The 22807-nt window shown below is 40.8% G+C and overlaps 1 protein-coding gene across 1 annotated transcript in view; it reads left to right on the plus strand.

Annotated features, from left to right (window-relative positions):
* DSCAM (Down syndrome cell adhesion molecule) overlaps positions 1-22807 on the plus strand; it is an 845501-nt gene that overhangs the window by 816032 nt on the left and 6662 nt on the right. The window contains exons 31-32 of the mRNA XM_006886768.1: positions 1035-1232; positions 2808-3110. Of these exons, the coding sequence (XP_006886830.1) occupies positions 1035-1232; positions 2808-3110 (501 nt within the window). The remainder of the gene's footprint in view (positions 1-1034; positions 1233-2807; positions 3111-22807) is intronic.

Consider the following 22807-nt stretch of genomic DNA (forward strand, 5'->3'; position numbering starts at 1 on the left):
CCCTATATGTGCTCACCAAGTTGTGTCAAGAAATCTAGAGGACAACCACTTGGCCAACTGACTGGAAGAGGTCTGTATTTGTTCCCGTTCCAAAGATGTCATCTTTGAGACAAAGGAAGTCCTCAGCTGCATAAAGTAAGAGGTCATCTTTTAACTGAAATGTTAAAGGCACATTGGACAATGAGCTTACCTTGAAGACCTATGGAATTCTCTTCTGCTGCACATAGGAACGTCAGGAGTCCAGCCACACAGCAACTGGATTTGTTTAGTTTGATATGGTAACTGTGAGACCATAGTAGAGTGAGCATCTCAAGGTGGAAGAAGTTTAGAAAGTACATACATTAGAATATATTTGATTGAGCTGACACATTAGAATATGTTTGGTTGAGCTGACTCATTTTACAAGTACAGAGATACTCAGGGAGCTTAGATGATGCACTGTAGGTCATGATATCATTAAGGTCCAAGAGCAAGGCTCAGACGTGCACATTCTTAGTCCAAATGTCATAGTCTTTCTTTCCCTTATAGTATGTTTTTAATCCTTAAGAATCTGATCAAATTGCTAGAGAAAAGACAATTACTTAGTAAAATAAAGGTCAATGAAAATGAGGCAAGTCCCCCATGTGATGAATTGACACAGTAGGTTCATAGTGCATGGTGTACAATCAGAGATGTGTGCACATAGCTGCAAGAGTGGGCTCAGATACACTAGTAATGCAAAGATAATGAACTAGAAAAATGTTCCTCTCTGCTATATGAAAAGTCATCGTGAGGTGAAGGTGACTGGACAACAACTAACAACAAATGTCAGATGAATGTTTTATACGGTAAATGAGAGGTAAAGGGGGCTCTGGGCAGGAGAATCAGGGAGGGTCTCCTGGGGGAGTAGGCCCTGGAGGATGGATTAGTGTGGTTGGTTGGCTGAGAGAACTCTACTCAGGTATGTACAGCTCACCTCAACACTATAACTATAATCACAACTGACTATGTGCATCAAGAGACAAGAGACAAACTTTCGTCTTGACTCTTCCCAGATCCAACCACCAGGAGGAATGCAAAGGCTGGACCAACAGCAAGAAACCGGTACGCCAGCCAGTGGACACTCAACAGACCCCACCCCACCATTTCAGCACACACTCTCACCACAGACTGGAGGCTGCCGACACCCAGGGCTGCAGGGTCAGTGGACAAGGAGAGTGACAGCTACAGCGTCAGCCCCTCCCAGGACACAGGTATGGCCCTGCATGACCCAAACCTTGCAGTTGCCCATACCGTGAACTTTGTAGGCTCTTTACAGAGAAGAGAAGGGAGTACTAGTTTTTATTTAACTTACTCTCTTAAAGGTTGGAGTTTCTGGGTGGTATAAATAGTTAAGCCCCAGGCTGTCAACTAGAAGATAGAGGTTCAAATCTATACCCTGACATACATGTTGCCATGAGTTTGGAAAGTACTTGACAAGGATGGGTTTGGTTTTGGTTTTATTAAATTTGTTTTCAGAGGATTGAGCAATTTATCTGAGAGTTACCGACACCACTGGACAGCATTTACATCTAAAATTGTGCAAAACAGAGCCCAACGTATCTGGTTTGCGAGTCTCTTGAATGGCAAGTCCAAGTTACTTTCTGCTTTTTGTTTCTACCCCACTGGGAGAAAAGGGGAAATTTTAAATCTTCACCTGTTCAACTGCATTAATGCCTGGTTATCCTCAGAGGGAGTATAGCCCACTGTCATCTCCAAGATTAAATATTGCACTTGAAGTTATATGACAAGGTCAATGCTCCTTCTATAGAGAATGCAGGCTGATCAGTTTGACAATTAAACAGAGGTTGATTATAAGGTAAGTCATCTAGTCTCTGCCATCAACCACCAAGGTTTCACTCCTGAGAAAAGATAAGATCTAAGAATAGCACTGCATTGCCCCCCCTCCTTAAAAGTTTGAAAAGAAATTACATCTGAACCTAATAGCTGTAGGAAATTTGAATACTCATTTTTCTTTTGTTCTTGATGATATACTTCAAAAATAGTGTTCCCAAAGTGGGACGTCACGGTGTAAATTTATTTTTATGGCTGTTAAATCTTCTTCAGAGTCTCAGGGTTTTACTGAGGTGAGTTCAGAACTTTTTTGTGGGCTTCAACTGCAGAGCTGCCCCTGAGCAGAAAAACACTGCTCAGGGAAAAAAACACCTATGCACCTGTTTGGGTTATTTTCTACCTCCTCCCCACAGCCCCCCACCACCACCACCACCAGTGACACATCTAGAAAAACAGGAGAAGATTCCCAGGCATGAGGGACCATTCTGCCTTGGGAGAAATTTGCATGCAAAGTCACATCTTCATTCTCACCATTGTTATGGCTTATTTCCTTTAGCCTGAGGCCCAGGAAGCTAAACCATAGAGCTCAAATCATTCATGCCAGTTAAACAGTCTCTGCAGTACCCATCGATTTGCAGATTACATGCGGGTGGGCACTGTAGTTCATTTTACATCATTCCTCATTGTTTGAATAAAATGAAAAAAATGAAACTTTTTTGGTTGAAGGATGTGTTTAGGAAATGTTCTAAGCTAGAGATATTTGACTTCAGAATTTGATAGAAACCTTTTAAGATGTTTCCCCAGGCCCATGCCACCTGTGGTTTACAAAGCCAGTCTGTGAGTGGCAGAGACAAGATTCCACTGATCAGAGAGTAAAGACTCCTGGAAAACTGTGATCTGAAAGAAATAGCCAGAAACCAGAAAGGACAATTCAGTTGATTCAAACAATCAGGGACAAGGGTCATCCATCTTCTTTTCTCTTTCTTGTTATGTAGATCGAGCAAGAAGCAGCATGGTCTCCACAGAAAGTGCCTCCTCCACTTATGAAGAACTTGCCAGGGCCTATGAGCATGCCAAGATGGAAGAACAATTGAGGCACGCCAAATTCACCATCACAGAGTGCTTCATATCGGACACTTCATCCGAACAGTTGACGGCAGGGACTAATGAATACACAGACAGTCTGACCTCCAGCACCCCTTCAGAATCGGGGATCTGCAGGTTCACTGCATCACCCCCTAAACCTCAGGATGGAGGAAGAGTGATGAATATGGCGGTTCCAAAGGCACATCGGCCAGGTGAGAAGAGGAATGGGTGGGGAAGAGTCTCTTCTACATGGAAACCTTTCCCATTGTTCTAAATTGGGTATTTTGTTTGTGGCTGACTGCATAACAAACCACTCCAATGATTGTCTTAACACAAGAACAACCACTTGTTTTATTTGTGAATCGAAAATGTGATCAGAGCTTGAGGGAGATAGCTCATGGCTGCTCTGTACATTATCACCTGATGAGGCTCCCCTGGAACTCAGGGATACACACCCCAAATAGCACTCCCGTGTGGCGGCCTCATGTTCACAGTTCTCTCTGTGTACGTTTCCCCACAGGGTGGGTGGGGCCTCCACACATCATGGTGACTAAGTCTTAAGAGTGAATATACCAAGACACCTAAAGGAGAAAATGTCAGTTCTTTTTTTTTTTTTTTTTTTGAAAGCTGAACCTAGAAACTGACACAACATAATTTCTACCATATACTCTTGTTCAAGTAGTCACAGAGGCCCAGGAACCCAGATGCAAGAGAATTTCACTGCTTGGTTGGGAGGAATGTAAAAAATTTGGAAACCATGTTTTGCTTTTGTTTTTCTTTCTTTCTTTCTTTTGTTTTTTCATTATGCTTCATTCATGTACATTTTTTTCCCTGCTCCCTCCCTCCACCCATGGTTTTCCATCTCCCACCCAAGCCCCTCTCCCACATCATTCCCCTTCTTTGTATGTCCATACAAATCTCACTTCTTCCTCACTATCCTTCTGATTTTAAAATAACGGGCCTATACAGTATTTGTTCTTATGCACCTGAGTTAGTTCATTCAGCATAAGGCTCTTCAGACTCTTCCATGTTATATAGTATTTTTCAAAATTGTTGCTCCTGAGTGCCACATAATATTCCATCATGTGAGTGTACCACAATTTCTCAATCCAGTCATTTGTTTATGGACATTTGGGCTATTTCCATGTGCTTGCTGTTGAGAATAATGCTGCCATAAACATTGATGTATAAATCTCTGTATCTCACTTTTGTTTTCATTGAGATATATTCCTAGCAGTAGTATAGCTTAGTCATATAGAATCTCTATATTCACCTTTTTGAGAACACACCATACTGCCTTCCAGAGTGGTGGTTCCATTTTTCAATCCCACCAAGAGTGTATGAGAGTTCCAATCTCTCCACTGTCTCCAGTGGAGAGTGGTTTTTTGTTTGCTTGTTGTTTGTTTTTGTTTTTTCTTTTTACTTTTAAGAAGGAGAAATTTATTTTCTCATAGGTTATATTTCCTTCAGGCCATAGACTTTGCAATTACTTGTTATGCATCAGAAAGCTGGACAATGACTAGGGAGATTAGAAGGAGAATTGATGACTTTGAACTGTAGTTCTGGAGAAGAGTATTAAAGATACCATTGACTGCTAGGAGAACAAATGGGCTTATCCTCGAGAGGGTGACATCAGGCTGCTCCTTGGAGGCAAGGATTATGAAGCTTCGTCTGAAATACTTTGGACATGTTGCAAGGAGGGACCAGTCCTTGGAGAGGGACATCATGCTTGGGAGGGAGGAGGGACAGCACAGGAGAGCAAGACCCTCGATGAAATGGATTTATTCGGTGACTGCGGTATTAGGGATAAATATGTTAGAGACAATGAGATTGGCACAGGATAGAGCAGGGTTTAGGGCTGTTGTACTATTAGCCATAGGCCATTAGACGGCACATAACAACAACAAGGTTAAAGTCTAGAAATCTGAATTCAGGACACCGTCTCTAGGAGAGAACTTTCTCTCACTGTTGCTCTGGCAGAAGGCCCTTGTCTCTTCATCTTCTTTTCCTTAGTGTAGTAGTGTTTTAATTATCATCTCTCATTGCCAATGATTGTGAATATTTCTTCATGTGTCTGTTGGCCATCTAAGTGTCTTCTTCTGTGAAAGCTCTTTCCATATCTTTTGCCTATTTTGTAATTGGGTTATCAGACTTTTTTTTCTTTTTTCATTTTTTTTGTGGTTGCCCTATAGATTCTGTACATGTTTATTATAAAACCCTTTTCTGAGATGTCATTGGCAATTTTTTTTGTTTGTGTTTTGTTTTTCCCCCACCCAGACCATTGCATTTCTTTTCACACTATTGAAAAAGTTTTTGATGTACCCAGAAGTTTACTCTTTAGCAGGCTGGTCCCATTCATCAATGTTATTCTCTCCTGGTTGTGCATTTCTGGCTGTTCTTGCCAGACTCTTTATATCATAGGCTAGGCCTCCTAAGTTTCATCCCATTTTGTCTCTTATGATTTTTACAGTTTCGGGTTTTACTCCTAGGTCTCTGATCCTTCTTGAGTTGATTTTTGTGTATGGTATGAAATGTAGATCCTGCTTCAGCTTTCTGCAGGCATAAGTCCATTTTTGTCAGTACCATCTGTTGAAGATGTTGCCATTTACCCAACTGATAGGTTTTATTTCTGTGTTGAGTACCAGTTGACTGTATATTAATTTCTGGGTTCTCAATTCTGTACCATTTGTCTATGTGTCTGTCATTGTATCAGTATATGTTGTTTTGATTATTACAGCTATATAGTAGGTTTTAAGATCAGGGGCTGCTATGCCCCCCACTTCATTTTTGTTTCTCAGAAGTGATTTGCTTAGTTGAGGTCTCTTTCCTTTCAAAATGAACTTGCCTATTCTCTAATCTTTCTCTTTGAAAAATGAATTTGGTATCTGTACTGGGATTGCATAGAACAGGCAGACAGCTTTTGATAGGATTGTAATTTTCACTATATTGACTGTTCCTATCCATGAAAAAGGAACGTTTTCCCATTTAGTTAGGGATATTACTTTTTCCTGCAGTAGTGTTTTGTAGTTTTCTTTGTACAAGTCTTTTGTATCTCTAGTCTAGATTATTCTCAAGTACCTCATTTTGTTGTTGGCTATTATAAAAGGCATTGCTTTCTTCGGTTTCCTTATCTGGGTTTTCTTAGTTAATGTAGAGGAATTTTATTGATTTTTATATATTAATTTTATATCCTGGCGATCTACTGAATTGGTCTGCTGGGTCTAAGCGTTTTTTGGTCGAATCCTTGGGGGTTTCTATATAGACTATCATATCAATGCATATAGCAAGAGTTTTAACCACATCTTATTTCCTTCTCTTGTTGTATTGCCCTAGCAAGTACTTCCAATACAATGTTTAACAGGAGTGGTGAAAGTAGGCATCTTTATCTGGTTTCTGTTCTCAGGGGAAATGCCTTAAATGTTTCTTCATTGAGAATCATGTTGGCTCTTGGTTTTGCATATATACTTTTCACTCTGTTGAAAAAGTTCCCTTCAAATCCTATCTTGTTGAATGTTTTCATTAGGAAGGGGTGTTGGGTATTGTGAAAAGCCTTTTCGTCATCAATTGATAGGATCATGTGGTTCTTGTTCTTTGCTTTTTGAATATGATAAGTTTTTTGTTAACATTGTTTTTCTTATGCTGAACCAATTTGCATACCTGTTTGTTATGACTTCTACTTGGTCATGATGAATTCGTTTCTAATATGTTGTTGCAATCTACTGACCAGAATTTTATTATCAATTTTTACATCTATTTTGTGAGAGATATTGACATGCAGTTTTCTCTTTTGGTAATGTTTTTGCATGATTTGGGTGTCAGGGTTATGCTTGCTTCATATAATGACTATAGGAGTGTTCTTTCTTTTACTATTTGAAAAAAAACAATTTGGGAAAATTGGTTATAACTTATCTCTGAATGTCTTGTAGAATTCAGCTATCTGGGACAGGACTTTTTTTGTGGAGGAATATTTTTTCATTTTTCTTTAGGGTATATTCGTAATAGTGAGATTACTGGGTCAAATGGTATTGAATTTGCAACTTTTTGAGAAAGCGCCAGTTGACTTTCCATAGTGGCTATACCTTTTACATTCCCACCAGCAGTGAATAAGGGCACCAATCTGTCCACAGCTTTATCAGTATTTATTGTTTGCCCCCTATGGAAATGTGCTATTGTTTCTGGAGTGAGATTATTCTCTCATAACAGGAGGGAACAAAGTAGATGAATAGGAGGGACCTTCTAAGAATCAAATCCCTATGCACATCAAAAACTTCTCCAACAGGGTAAAAAGGAAACTCACAGACTGGGAAAAAATATTTAGCATCACATATCTGATAAGAGGGCTCATATCTAAGATTTATAGAATACTTCAACATTTGAACAAGAAAATGGAGGAGTCATTTTATGTTCTACTCAATTTCTTCATTTATAATGGGTCTGTTTCTATGTCTGATTGTGTCAGTCTGGGAAGGGTGGGAATTTCTAAGAATTTGTCGATTTCTTCTAGATCTTCAAATTTATCAGAGTACAGGTTTTCATAATATTGTTATTATCAATTTCATTTCAGCTGGTTCTGTTGTAATATCACCTCTTTCATTTCTTTTTTAAATTATGAGTGTCTTCTCTTTCTTTCCTTTTGTTAAGCTTGACAACAATTTGTCTTTTATTGACCCTCTGTAAAAACCAGTTCTTGGTCTTGTTGATGGTTTCAATTTTTTTTTCTATTTTCTGTGACATTGATTTTCCCTCTTGTCCTTATAATTTCCTTTCTTCTAGAAACTGTGGGGTTAGATTGCTAGTTTTTTCTATTTAATAGAGATTGAGTTATTTGAAATAATTTTGCTTCTTTCTTCCTTTTTAATGTATTTGCCTATTGGAGAGCATGTTTTAAAACTGTCAAATAATAAGCAGTATTTTATGAGTGAGCCACTGTTCTGAACTTTGTTTCAATGAGCTGTCCAAAATGACAATAAGCAACTAATGAGTTGGCCAGTAGTTTGATCTTTGAGTCAGGTTTATGCAAGTACTCAGGGACTGTGAATGGGAACAAACTCTAAGACTTGCCTGTCCTGACAGATAATATAAGGGGGATTGAAAGAGGTGGTGAGGGAGAGTGATGGAAGCTTAGACATTTACAGAACTTATGGATGCTCAAAAAGGAAAAGATTAGAAAGCTGTCTTCGACTGCAGCCAAGTGGAAATGAGGGTATAGAACGCACTCAGTTTTAGAGAGGTTAGAAATTTCAGTTTTCTATAGATTAGCACAAGATTCTTAGTGTTGCCTCAGTTATTTGAAAACAATTTTGTTAGGAAATGAAGCACACCTTCAACATATATCCAACCCAAAACGAACAGTTGTATGTAGTTCTCATTTAAAGAACCACTTTCATCTGTAGAGTCTTCTAACCTGGTCAGGCCTATCCAATCTTATTGAACTCAGTTGTACTTCTTCTGCTACCCATTTTTCTGAACTATGACACTGGCTCCATTTCAAAAATTAATCTTCACTTTTAAATTACTGCAATCTCCTTGGATTTTATGGCATAGGGTCCAGCTGAAATGAGTCTTACAAATGCATAAAAATATATATAAAATAAGAATTGCCTATCCAGAAAAATAATCTTCCAAACCATGTCAAGATTAATGCCAGCAAGCAATAAAAAAATGATGGCTTCATTTATTTTTGTTCTTTCCGTTCCCTCAGGGGAAGGTTGAGCTGTTTTTTGTGGGTGTTTTCATTTGAAGCTTTTTGTTGTTGTTTGCACTCATTTGCAAGGCAAATGCAGAAAACTGCTGCAGGGATCAGTGGCATGGCTTTTTGTGGCTGCTAACCTGAGAGTAAGCTGGACAGGAGAGGAGGGAGAAAAACCTTTGTCTACTTTTGCAATTGCTGCATCTGTTATTTGTGTATTGCAGCGAGTTCTGACGGTTAGTGCATAGGAAGTTGCACTGCTAGCTCAAAGGCCATGCCCCAGGGTGGCTCAGCTCCACCAGGATTTCTACAGGAAAAAGATGAACAATTTCCCTCCCTGTGATTTACACTCTCAGAAATCGAAGTGGAGGTCCAGCTATGTGTTGGATGGCAATGAATTAAGTTTTTATTTTTGTATCATGTCCGGGAAAGGAGTTCTAGTGGTGTAATTTGTACTGAGTTGTGTTACGCATGTGGTTTAAATCTATTATCCACTTAGTCTCCTCTTACTAAAGTTTACAGCCTCAGAGCCTAGTTGAGGGTCAGCTATAAGTTGGAGCAAACTCCATGGCAAGGAGTTACAGTGAGATGAGATTTTACAGATAGAATGATAAGGTAGAGATGAAATGAGATCTCAGGAAGGAACTCCAGTAACATAATAGTTAGGTTCTTAGTAACTTAACCAAAATGTCAGAAGTTCCAACCCACAGGCCACTTCAAGGGAGAGAGAATGTTAATCCATTTCTGTAAAGATTGTTTGTTGTTATTGTTATGTGCTGTCGAGTTGCTTACAACTCATAGCAACTTTATGTACAATAGTTCTAAAGCCTGCTCTATCTTGAGCCAACATCATTTTCTCAGGCACACCTACCCCTATTACCCCAGTCACTGAGTCAATCCATCTCATCAAGGGTCTTTCTCTCCTGCGCTGTCCCTCCACCCTCCGAAGCATGATGTCCCTCTTTGAGGACTGGTCCCTCCTTGCAATATGCCCAAAGTATTCTGTAAAGATTACTGTGTTAGAGTCTCTGTAGAGCTGTTTTCTCTCCTATAGCATTGCTATGAGTCTGAAGTAGATTCAATGGCATAATAGGTTTGGTGGTGTTTTGTTTTGCTTTGTTACCTGTGGGCTTTGTGTAAGATATATGTAGCATAATGCAGATGATGTGCTCAGCAACAGTAGCTATATTTCTGGTTTGGGGTTGGCATCACTGGAAACCTCACACTGTCTCCAAGCCCATCTGTAGCTATACTACTGACTTTTCTGTTCTGTTCTCATTTTTTTCTTCTTTAGCAGCCACAGAAATCCTGGAAAGTGTTCTCCACTAGTGCTTTACCGTGAAGTTCTGTGTGCTTCTGTCTGAGCTGCATCGCCACAATTGTCCCTAGGCATTTAATTTAGGATGCATAATGAGCTTCTGGATTAAGCAACCACATTTATTTGTGCTGGCCTTTAAAATGATTCAAGGTTTAGAGTTTTCTTTTTGATGGCCTATTTTTCATATTATTGCCTAACTTCATTTATGGCATTGTTCTAAATCACAGCAATTGAAAATCAGAACGTCTATAGTCTCAATATAGTACTGAGAGTTCAATTATTTCATTGCTTGAGGATATGGTATTTTTTAATGTCAATAAGTATTCTAATGTCTGCAAGCTTTGTTTTGTGTACCCTAAGTGACTATATTATTAATGAATATTTGAAATGCCTCACTAAAACATTTCATCCTTTCAGAAGCCTTCTGTTGCTCCTTTACCTTACAACTAGACTCAATGTTTGTCACAAGAAATGGGATTACAATTTATTATTCATTGCCTATCCGCTGTGTCAAAATCAGCAGCTTCTTGAGCTAGGCTTTAAACCAGTTCTTTATGTCTGTGCTGCTATTATTTGACATGGTATTAGTAAATATCTATTTCTGCTTGGTCATCATAGTCACCCAAATCTCTAGATAATTTTGTTTCCACCAGGAGTGCTTTTAAACACACACACACACACACACACACACACACACACACACACACATTCATTCTGTCTCTCTCTCTCTCTGTCTCTGTCTTTCTCTCTCTGTCTCTGTCTTTCTCTCTCTCTCTCTCATTCTGACTCTTTTCTTAGTTTCCAGTAGTGATCATTATAACCTTTGCCTTTCAAGTTCTCTGCAGACGAGGGTCAAGTTAAATAAGCTCCTTTAGGTCTTGATTCCAGAAGATGGAAAACATTTCTCAGCAACTACATGTATCTTCTTCAGAGTCTAGTGGAATTTCTGATAAACACATAGTAAGTGTTCAAGAAACATTTTTATTTGCCTCAGACTGTTGGTGAAACATACTTGGTGCTTCATAAGAATTCTTGAATGAGTAAATATATCGTTGTTGTTTTATAATGAAACCGGATGAATGGTTAACATATTACAATGATCAAAATTACTGAAGAACTGTACAACAGCACTGTTAATTTTGCTGCGTCTTCCAGGCCACCTTGAAGCATGGGTATTTATTATCTGTTCTTCTCTTTAACATCTTAGAAAATCTCTTCTCCCATAAGGGGAAACTGCAATGCAATGAAGATGCCGATGACTCAAGCCTTGAGGCAGGCTTTAGAACCATCTTTAGACTTCAGTATCCAAGTTTTAAATTTGATGCAATTTTAGAACTTTAAATTTTAGATAAGATGCCAATTCTGTAATTACCTCTCCCTCCCCCATTAAAGGATGGCTATTTCAACCATGAAAACAAATAAAAAAAAGAATAATATACCCTCTGCTCCTCTGAGAAAAAGCTGTAAAGTTTGACAATATTTTTCCCCTTGGTCAAGGTGACTTCCAGTATGTGGAGTGCCATCTCTAGTCTTGGTTTCAGGTAGCACTTTGAGCCTGTTTCTAACATTCTTGGATTACTGCTATTTTTTAATTTATGAGGTTTATCCGATGCTATCAAGATGTGCCATAATTTAAAGCTTCAAATATGCAACATGATATAGCCTAGCCTAGGAGCACAGGAAGTATGAGTCCTTTCATATCTCTGAACTTATACTCTCAGGCACACAGGTATAAATAAATGAATGCACAGCAGCCCCTCTCATGATGAGCACATTAGTTAGAGATTTTTCCACCTGGAAATGGTTACTGTTCAATGTCAGCTGGTTCATTCTCTAAATAACTAATTATGTGAAGTAGTGGGACCTTTGGGTCACACACACAGTTAATACGCCTAGCTGCTAATTTAAAGGTTGAAAATTCAAGTTCTACCCAAGGCATTGAAAACTGCTATGGAGCGCGCGTCTACTTGACCACAGACCATATAACCAAATGTTTCAATTTTTGTTTTCTTTTAAGAAAGGAAATGATTATTAGGTTTAAATTTTAAGATCTAGGCAATCCTATACACTCATTTTCTCCTGAATATGGATATTTAACTGAGAAGTGGGACGTAAAAGCAGGCACCAGTAACACATGGAATTGGGCCTCACCTGAGATTAGCATCACCAGGTGAATGCTGCTTTGCTGAAGGCTGGCCTTCTCGTCCTGACTGGTCAACTTCATCGATGCTCCTTTGCCTCCCTGAGTTTGCGTGACCATCATGCTAGCTCCTGAGTCAAGATTAGATTTCAGAGATCTTCATTACCAAATACATACCCTTCCTTTTGGGGGTTCTACCACATCGCCTTTGCAATCTGAAGACTTTGAGTTCTCTGCTTCTGCAGGTGAACCAGCTCAGAGACTCTTGTTCCCACCTCACAAAATTCAAGGCTTCACCCTCTATTCCTCACAACCAGTTATGTCTCACTCCTTCCCTTTCAGGAGTCCCTCAGTGGTACAAACAGTTCAGCACTTGACTGCTGACTGAAAGGTGGGCATTCCAGCTTACCAAGAGGTGCCTTAGAAGAAAGGCATAAGGACCTACTCCCAAAAAGGCAGCCTTTCAAAACTCTGTGAAGCACAGCTGTGCTCTGACATACTCAGTGTCACCATGAGTTGGATTAACCTCATGACAAGTGTCCTTTTCTCCATTGCGTGGAGCTGGCAGGGCTCCTGCTTCAGAGGTTGACTCCTCCTTCTCCCTTCCACACATGATTACAATTCAGTCTACAATTTCTGAAAACCCATTGGAGGGTCAACTATGGGTCGGTTCTGACTCATGACAAAAACAATTGTAAATGTTATCCCAGGATATGGTATCCCAGGTTATGCAAAGGTCTGTTTTCAAATATAAGTATCTTTGCTGCCTGCAAGCATCACAGACCTGGAGGGCTTACACTGACACCCAGGCAAATATGCACACGAACACATACATAATCACACATATGTACACATGTGTACTTTCACACATACACAATTTTAATTGCTCTGGGTTCTACCCTCCTAGAGTTACCCCTGCTTTTTCCCTTTCCTTCTTCCTTTATCATGTATTAATTAACTAAAAAACCTCAAATTTATTGCCAAAGAGTCAGAACCAACTCATAACTGACCCTCTGGGTTTCCAAGGCTATAAATTGCATGGAAGGAGATTGCCCATCTTTCCCCTCAGAACTGCTAATAAATTCAAACAGCTAGAGAGGGGAGGGAATGGTGGCCTATGGGTCAGTAGTTCATTGTCTTACAATTGACATCACCAGTGCTAGTTAAATAACCAGCTATGCTTTAAAGCTGGGAATACAATGATAGACAGCACAGGCAAACATCTCCACCTTCAAGAAGTTCAAGTTCTTGGCAGGTGGATGGGTAGTAATCCAGTAAGCAGAAAATATAGTTTCAGATTGGAGTACGTGTGGGAAGAGAAGTCTATTAAGTGCAGAAGGTAGAGGGGAACGAGAGCTATTTGGGAAAAGATGCTCTGGAAAGGCAGCTCAGAAAAAAGGAGTTGTCAGCCAAGATGTAAAGGATGTGACAGGGAGGGCTCAACAAGCAGGCAAGGCAGAGGAAGAGCAAAGAGCTGGGCCTTGAGGTGAGAATGAGTTTTGCATTCACACAGATCAGGAGTTCCTCTGATTTTACATGCTTAGGTCCTTGATGTGCCATCACACCAATTCTCACTCACAGAAATTCTATGCAATAGGATACAATTACCCTACAGGGTCTCTTAGAAGCACGTTGTCAGGCCTTTTTTTTTTTCTTTCTTCAGAGCTCCTGGGTAGTTAGAATTAGCTTCATTTTGGTTAGCACTAGTTGCTAAACCCTTGTGCCACCAGAGTTCCTCATCTTGCATATGTTGTTGTTGTTGGTTTTCTTCGAGTTGAACACCACTCATAGCGACCCTATAAACAAAAAGCCTGTAGCCCCCTGTACAACTGTCGATATTTATCAAAGTTCATAGAGTTTCCAGAGGCACGTTGTTTAGGAAGTGGAAGCCACTCCTGCTTTATATGCTCCTTAAAATACTCTCGCAGAATTGAAAATGAAAAAGGCCATTCAATAAAACCCACACATATTGATGTTTCTACTTTCTCTGTGTAGACATAAATATTTGAAACAGTTCCACCTGGCTCCCTTTCTAAAACCAAATCTCATTGATCACCATTGAAATTTCATCTGCTCGAAGGCTGTTCTGTAACTTCCATTTGTTCTTAGTGGATGTCCCTCAGATCTATAAAGTGATGCCATATTTGTCCTGAGTGGCCCCACGCTGGGAACTCTAAGCCTATTTTCTCAAAAGGAAGTTTAGCACGCTTTCCAGGTGACCTCTTGCAACCACCTCCTCCCATCTCTGCTTCCTGCCACTAGTCACCACTTCCGTATGTGAGGTCAAGTGCATGCATATATGGAACCTTCCTCAAGTGTGTGTACTAATGTACGATTCTCCTCTTGCTATCTCCAGTAGTTCCCAAGCATATGCTGCCTTTATTGTGCCCCCCACCCCGATTCCTAGGTCCCTTAATGCCTCTCATTTTCTTTTACTGATTTATTGGAATACACTTGTAGTTACTGAAGAATCCTAGGCTGACTCAGACCTACTGGTGGTGAAAGGTGAGCAAGAGGCCCACCCCACATAAACCAGTGACATAGAGGCAACGAGTCATTCGTGTTGTGCTGTGGGACAAGGAAAATTCCTCAATTCCTTTGCTAACAAAACTCAAACTCATTTTCTTTTTTTTTTTTTTTTTACTTTATACTGTTCCAATGCCAGTAAACCATTTATATTTTTCATTAAAATAATATACACAGAATGTATTGTTAATTCCCTCAAATTTTATACATATTTACTTTCTGTTCAGGAGAAAAGGATGAAATGATGTAAGCAAAAAAGCTATTAATTAAGCACAAGAGAAAAAAAGTTGATAGTTTCCTTATATAAAGCTAAGACCTCAAGAAAAATGCCACCCACACAACAGGGAATGTTTCCAACAGTTAACAAAATAAAGCAGTACAGAACCCCTTCTCTACCATCACAGCAATAAATCTATTGATTATGACAGAAATACTTGAACACTTCAGTTAAAAATGAGGAGAAAGGCCTAGAAAAATAAACAGTACAGTGAGACAAAGCCTTGTTGGTGGGGGGAGTTTGTTTGTAAAAATCATGAAGTCCAGCATCAGTGCTCAGTCGAAATCATGTATTGATGACATATCTATCACAACGACAATGGGAAGGGGTAAGAAGTCTAGATTTACCATGCAGGAGAGATTTATAACTCTACTTGCCTTTGATAACCTGATCATATCTAGTTGTTGAGCAGTTTAGTATTGTATTAAACTGTTTTTACAAGAGGTGTTTTTTTGTTTGTTTGTTTGTTTTTTAATTAAACCCAGTAAGATGTATAGAAGACAGTGAGGCAGTAAAAAGTACTGCTTCCAACAGACATATGTGAAAGGTCAAATCAGAACCCACTGGTAGTTGACCCTCCTCCAGTGGGTCTGTAAATTGTACCTGAAGGATTCCTTCTCTTTCTCCCACGGCGCTGCAGATGGGCAAGCCACCAGAGAGACACTGCATGGGTTAGCAGTGCAACTCCCTATGGACTAGGCCACCAGAACCCCTAAGGGGCACTGAAGCTAGTGAAAGCACCAAGGATCACCATTGTGACTGGAGGTTCATTACCTCTTCAGAAACATCTCTTGTAAACATATCACTTGCATTTGTTCAATCTATATTTATTTAATATCTTCTGTGGTGTACAAAGATACTGACCAGAAACTCTAAGATCTGTGTTGTTTTTAGTTGTCAAGATGGCTCCAAACTGTGGTGACCTTCTGTGTGACAGAATGACCAGTTGACTAGTTCTGCACAGTATCCATGAGCATCACTGTGTCTGAGTCCACTGTTGTTATTGTGTCAATCCATCTCATGAGGTTTCCTCATGTTCACTGATGCTCTATTTTATTAGTCATAATGTAAGTGTTACTATACTAAACCAACACTCCCCACAGACACATTAGTTTATCAGAATATTGTACAGTATCATGGAGAGTAGATGGAGAGTAGACAAAAACCACTGAAGACCCAGGACAGCTGAGTCTTGAAAGGATTCAAGAAACAAGACAAAATCCAGAGTAGAGAGCACCATCATCTCCCCCTTCCTCACGTCTCCTCCCCCCACCCCCGAGAACCTCATTAGATATCATGACAATCAGAAGTAATAGGAATATCCTGAGACTTTCCTAAAGTAAGAAAGGTAAGAGGACAGCAAGGACTGTTTGGACAGTGTTGGTCCCACAAGACACTGAGACAGTAGATCTTACTATCCTTATCAGCTGTGAAACTGACCAGGCTCCATCCTTCCCTCCCTGGGTTTCTTCTTGTTGCTGAGTCAATCCCAACTCATGGAAAACCCATGTGTTACAGAATAGGACCACTCTAATAAAGTTGTTATGGTTATAACCTTTCACAGAAGCGAATTTCCAGGGTGTTCTTGTGTGGTGCCACTGAGTGGTTGCAAACTGTAACTGATCATAAACCTCTTGTACCACCTAGGAACCTATCCTGGCCTCCTACAACTCTGCTTCTGGGACTTGGAATTCTCAATTCCAAGTTATTACCTTGAATCTCCTTTGTGGGTTGATTGAGGACACACTGGGTTGTTGAGATGGGCCGGCCAGCCTCACAGCCCAGCAGGTAGACCCCTCAGCCATGTTCCTTTGTGGAGATACCCAACTATGGGGATCTTTACACGACAGCTGGATCTGGCATTAAGCCTCTTGGATCTCTTCCAGAGTATTCTAGGGTTCGTGCTAGCAAATTGCGAGCTGTCTGATTCTGGGGGAGATTTTCCAAGTGGGCTTTCTTCAGTTACTTTATTACAGAAGACTCATAAGCAACCACAAAGTCAAAGCTCAACTTGATACCTCAGTGCAGTTTTAAAGTTCACCAGAGAGTAGGAGGCTCACGGTATCGATGAGCTCTTAAAAATGCATGGAGCCTCCTAAGTAACAAGCCAAGAATGGTAATAGAAGGTGTGTACATGAACCTCTTCTATCAATTGCACATTATTTATTTAGGGTTTTTCTGGTTGGTGTTTGGGAGTGAAGATTCATTTACCAAAAGAGGTTCATTTACAAGTTTTCATTACCATGCTGCTTCAGCATCAATAATAAACTAGAAAAGCGTTAGATTCGCTCTCAGCCTGGCATCAGCAGACCGCACTCTCCCCTTTGCAACTGACTCTTTTTTTTGACACTGTAATGTTATTCATTGCAAGTTTGATCCCTGCAGGTTTTATTGAAAGAGCTAGAACTCCAAGCATCATTTGCTTCTTATTTTTACTTTGCTGTCTAGCTCCATCCAAGCACAGATATCAAGCCTTTTTTTGAAAGTTATAGAAGTCCCTTTATGTGTCCATAGGAGAAATTGAGCCCCTTGGAGTGTGATTTACACTCATTCTGCTCCAAAGTGTTGTTTAAGTACAGATGTGCTTTCAGTTCCAGACTAATGAGGTGTTGCATTTTAAGAATAAAGCTATTGCAATGTGCCTTAGGAATTTTGCTGTTGCTGTTTGCTGCCACTGAGTTGGTTCTGACTCCTAGCCACCAGAAAAGTATCAGTTGGGCCCATTTTTAACCCCCAATCTGTGATAAAGGTGTGTTTAACTAGCTATCATCAATGAAACAGCCTGGAGTTAAAGAATCTGTACACAAAGGTGCCTTTAGAAGTTATTATGAACTCTTTACTTAAAGATCCTTTAAATGCAAACCATTTATCCTTCATTCCTAACCTAAAGTTTGAACACATCACTAGTTCTTTAAAAAACTCTCTAGCAATCTGCTTCTAGAAAGATTACAGCAAAGAAAATAATATCCTGTGGAACAGTTCTTCTCTGCTTGGTGGGTCACCACGAGCCAGAATTGACTCTGAAAATAGATTCTGATTGTTCCTGGGTCTGAAGGTAGTTTTTCTTATTGTTACTTTCACATTAATATGAGAACACTAATACCTGGAAGGACCTTAGAATTGCTGAGAGGCAAAAGCAGGACTTCAGCATCAGCCTTCAATTCTAAAACTAGTCTCCTGTTAGTGTATTAAGTTCACATCACCCCTAACCTGGTGAAGGACTTTGGGCTCTTGCCTTGCGACCACTGTTCCATTGGACCGATTTCTTGTTTTCTCCTATTAACAACTAAAGCTGTAGTTCTTGGTGGGCTCATAATCTGAAGCTAAAGGATGTGATTCCTTATTCTAATTGAGCTCCAAATTTTTCAGGTAAAAGGAAAATGAGGTAATTATCTGTTTGAAATTGTGAATTCAGATACCAAAACCAGGTTTTCTAGAGAGCAGCATCATTACTATTGGCCAATTCACTGTGCTGGAGCTGATCTGTGTCCAATACAATGTTGAGCAATTCAGTTTTCACTACATGCCAGTACAGCCCCTTCCTCTCTTTTCTGATAACCAAAAATGTTTCCAGACATTGCCACATCTCCCCTGGGGACAGACAGGGATAACTTTAGGCTGCAACCTCTGGTCTAGACTTTAGGGACTTCCTCCCCCTCTAAAATGGTAGATAGCTACTGTTTGAAGCTAGATTAATGAGATGCACATCCATTATAGATTTTCTGAATCAATCAATTCTTGTTCTGTTTCAGTATTAATTTTACTATCCTTCTTTTAAAGCTGAAACACATTCAAATTGTGTGTCTGAATAAATTGAGAAAGCTCAGGAAGTTTCACTTTCCTTATAGGAAGTGGGCATCTCCGATGTTCAAGCTAAAGCAAGACAGGCTTTATTCAGAAGCCCTCACCCAGGCAGCCTCGGGTCTGAGCCTGATCGTGGTGAAGGAGAACAAGCTGGGTACACGTCTGCTGAAAAATGCAGAGCTGCGCGAGCAGTCTTCTATATCAGGGCCAGAGGCAATGGATGTTAACGACACCAAGGGTAGACAAGGCTAGCGACACAGAGAGAAATCAATGTTGATTTATCTAATCTGGACTTCTGGAGACATCAGTGCAATGAAGGTCCCCAGAGGATGGTGACAGGAGGATCAGAAATGAAGCATTATGTCAGATAATAAGGCATAACATTGAAATAATGGCTACATCGCCCCACATCCCTGGAAGGCTAACGTCCAAATAGCCTTGCTGGGTGCAGCAGGAGGCGAGAGTGGTGTATCTTATGAGTTGATCAAGGAGAATGAGGCCAAGATGGGAGATTCTCTGATGGCTCTGTGCTTCAAATGAGAGGGTGGGTCATCACTATTTGACATGCACTTTCTCGGCTTGAGCAAGATGGCGGGCCTCCATGATGTAATGTGCCCCCATCCTGCCCACCTCTCTGCCTTCCTTACCCTCTCAACTTCTCTTTGACATTTTCCCATGTGACTGTTAGCATCTTCCTTCTCTTCCATCTGCTTTCCTTAGCCTGCAGTTTTTGTCTCTAACTTACGTCTGTCTATGGTTGTATTTTATTCTCTCTCTCTCTGTGCACATGTTTGTGGGAACAGATGTGTGTGAAGTGTGTGTGTGTGTGTGTGTGTGTGTGTGAGTTGTCAGATGTATGTAAATTTTTGGTATTTGTGAGTAGTCTAGTGAGTGTGTATGTTTCCAGCACTGACTCTCTCTATCAATCCTCCTCACCCTCCGATTAGCACATCCTAGCCTTCCCCGACCCACTCCAGCATCTCAGCCCCTAAACTCAGCTTCATACAATGCTTCTCTTCCCCTGTGGGTCTCAGCCTCCTTTCCACACTCACCCTCACTGACCACCTTGAGCACAAGGTACATCAACCTCAGGAGCAGGGCACAAGTAGGGTGACTGTGACCGAGAGCGAAGGCATAAGTGACACTAAACTCACACTCTCCAGCCCCCGTCTTACTGTTGTGTCCCTGCTTAGAGCGGGTAGGAAACACTAACAGGGTCAGCAAGGAAAAGACAAAGGAAGTGATTGCTCGGGTCTGAAGATCCACCTTCTCCCTCCAAAGGAGCTTCCAGAATGTAAGCCTCTAGACCAGAGCTTCCACCCTGGCTGCTGTTTTCCTCATCTGTTTCGGTTTTCTCTTTTATACATCTTAGTCGTTGTACTCCTGTTTTTACCATAGTGGTCTTATGCAGTATGTGTCCTTATGAGACTGAATTAGTTCATTCAGCATAATGGTCTCCAGCCTCGCTCAGTTGCTCCTGAGTGCTGCATAGATATTCCATAGTGTGAATGTACCACATTCTCCTTTAGGAACATCCACTCTCTGTTTCTGCACACGCGCACTGTTGACCGCTGTGCCCTGCCCCTCTCTTGTGCTCAGGGGTCTATCTCCTCATTCTTTTCCCACCTGCATGCAGACCACAGTATTACTCTGCTTTTTATTTGGTTTGTATTTTTGTGGATGTATGCTTCATGAAAGTGTTTGAGTCGGAGAGAACGAAAGAAGGTGGAGGAGAAAGAGGGAAGCAAAGAGGAGGAAACGACGTGATAGAGGATACAGACTCTTACCAGGATGGCGGAGCACTCCGCTGCAACTAGATTTTACTGAGAACAGAATGCTAAGACTTGGCCTTGTACTGCGTCAGTTCGGGGGGTGGGGGCCAATTACAGATTTGTATTCAAGAAAGCTGAGGGTTATTTCCAAACAGATATGGGCACCCGTGGGAGTGGTTACTTTCAATGCCAAATGAATCCTTGAACTGTTCCTGGGTCAAAAGCATGAGACATTCAAGTTGGTCTTGGTTTTTTATTATTACAGGATGTGATGCTCTGTGGAGCATCAAATGATGCCAGAAGCGGAGGTGAGTCCATGGAGAATGCTGGACAGTGAGGACTGTGGAGTTAGTTATGTGCAAAAGAGTTCTGCCCAGAAGAGCATTGAGCAAAGCTGCAAATCTGGATTTGCTGAGATCCCAGTGAATAATTTTAAGTTAAGCCTGGACGTTTCAATGGTAGCCATTTGGCCAGGTGCCTGCTTCCCTAGGGAATGAAGAAGCTAGGAAAAATTCCTCCAACATGGAGGAGTTCTCAATAGAGAAGTAAGGATGGGTGGCAGGGCTCCTCCAGCCGGGAATGTCGAGGGCCCGCTGTAATTGCAGAGCACAGGGTGAGGATAATGTTAGCTGCGACTAGTGTTAGCTGTCATTGATTTAGTCATTAATAAGAAACCCTTTCCTCTTTCCTTGCTTCAGAAGCAAGGCCCGGCGATCTACTTGAAAGCATTAGCCATTGAGAACCCCATGGGTGCAGTTTGACTCTGACAGGCCTGGGGTCACCACGAGTCAGAGTAGGCTTGGCAGTAGTGGGGCAAGGTTTCTTCTCTCAGTTGGTGGAAGCAGAGACCAGTGTGTTTCTGTGGAAATGTTAAGACTCCAAGGGAGAAGTCCCCCCGAGACCATTACAGTCAAGCAAGGACAGAAACGAAAGTGTGGGAAGGCATCCTGAGGCCTTCCTCTGACCCACCTCCAATCCACGGCTTCAGATTCTCTGAGAAAAGGGAGCAAGGGTCCCCATGTGATGACAGCTTCACCTGTGCTGTCTCACGCACTCATTATCACTGACCTCATGAGTGTCAGGGTGAGCTCCACATGGTTCTCCCGCAGCTGTTTCTTTAAACAGTAGATCATCATCATGTCTTTTTTTCCAGGGTACCTCTGGGTATCTGGGTGGAATACAACTCCTAACCTTTCATTTCACAGCTGAGAACATTACTCATTTGCATCATCTGGGATCCTAACCCTCTATGTTAAGTTTTTGCATTTATCATTTTATTGAGGAGGAAATTGAACCCAAATTTACACTGGACTAAATGCAGCCAATGCCGTTTCCAACCCCTCCTGGTCATCTCTGTTGTTAGAATCAATGTTGATTCCCCATGTAAAGCAGGCAAGTGGAGGCAGGTGGCTGCAGGGGAAGAAACGGGTGTGTGCTGAGGATCCAGATTGTCACAGCTTTCTGTCTCACCTTCTCTTTGTTCAGCAGCAAGACGTGAATTGTCTTGGTATCTGTAGATGCTGTAGAGCATAGTAAATGGACAGACGAGCCAAGTATCTAGTTTCAGACTGGTATTTGGACTAGTACATGGGCTGGGATTTTAAATGACATAAAATGGCATAAATAAACAAAGCTCCCAGATTACCCTGGTGTTCATAAGTGCATAAATTATTAAGAGCTCTCATTTGCTGCATTCATACAGTTGAAAGGGTTACCAGGAGTGCTAATCAGAAAACACACACTGTTGAAAGGAGCTAATTAGAGCATCACATGAGTTAATAATGCTTTGCCTGGATCACTCAGCAATCATTCAGAGATATTATCCCCTGGCAGAATGGCAATAAGCAAACACAAGCAGTCTTTATATTTAAGGATGGGATGCTGAGCTATTCCCATTGTTGAAGATTTCCATTTCTCACCAATCTTTCTCAGCTACAATTACCCTCTTTATTAATAAATCTGAAATGGGAATGCCTGCAGGCAGAGTGTGAATAACCACGACTTTGTCTCTTGATTTCAGATAGGTTTGTTGAGAGGAATCTAAAGCCTGACCGTCCTGCAATCTAGGTGGGACCAGACTATTAAGGCTTTTAAAGGGTTTAAATAGCCCTTTTCTTCCATGGAAACATTTCTCCAAACCTGTTATATAGCATGCTGTATGGCAAGTTAATATGGCATGTTCTCAAACTTTAGATGGATCCCAAGTACATCATGAGACATTCCTGACCTACATGTTAAAATAAACTTGGAAGCAAATCTCTTCCACAATTTTTCCAATATCTGAGCAAAATATGATTCATGTAAATCAACAAAAGAGCAAACATAGATAATTTACTTACTTATTGATACTTAACTTGAGGAAAGAAGATATCTTAAAAATCCA

Source organism: Elephantulus edwardii, unplaced genomic scaffold (genome assembly GCF_000299155.1).
Source record: "Elephantulus edwardii isolate Elephantulus edwardi_28Jun2011 unplaced genomic scaffold, EleEdw1.0 scaffold00051, whole genome shotgun sequence".
NCBI lineage: Eukaryota > Metazoa > Chordata > Mammalia > Macroscelidea > Macroscelididae > Elephantulus > Elephantulus edwardii.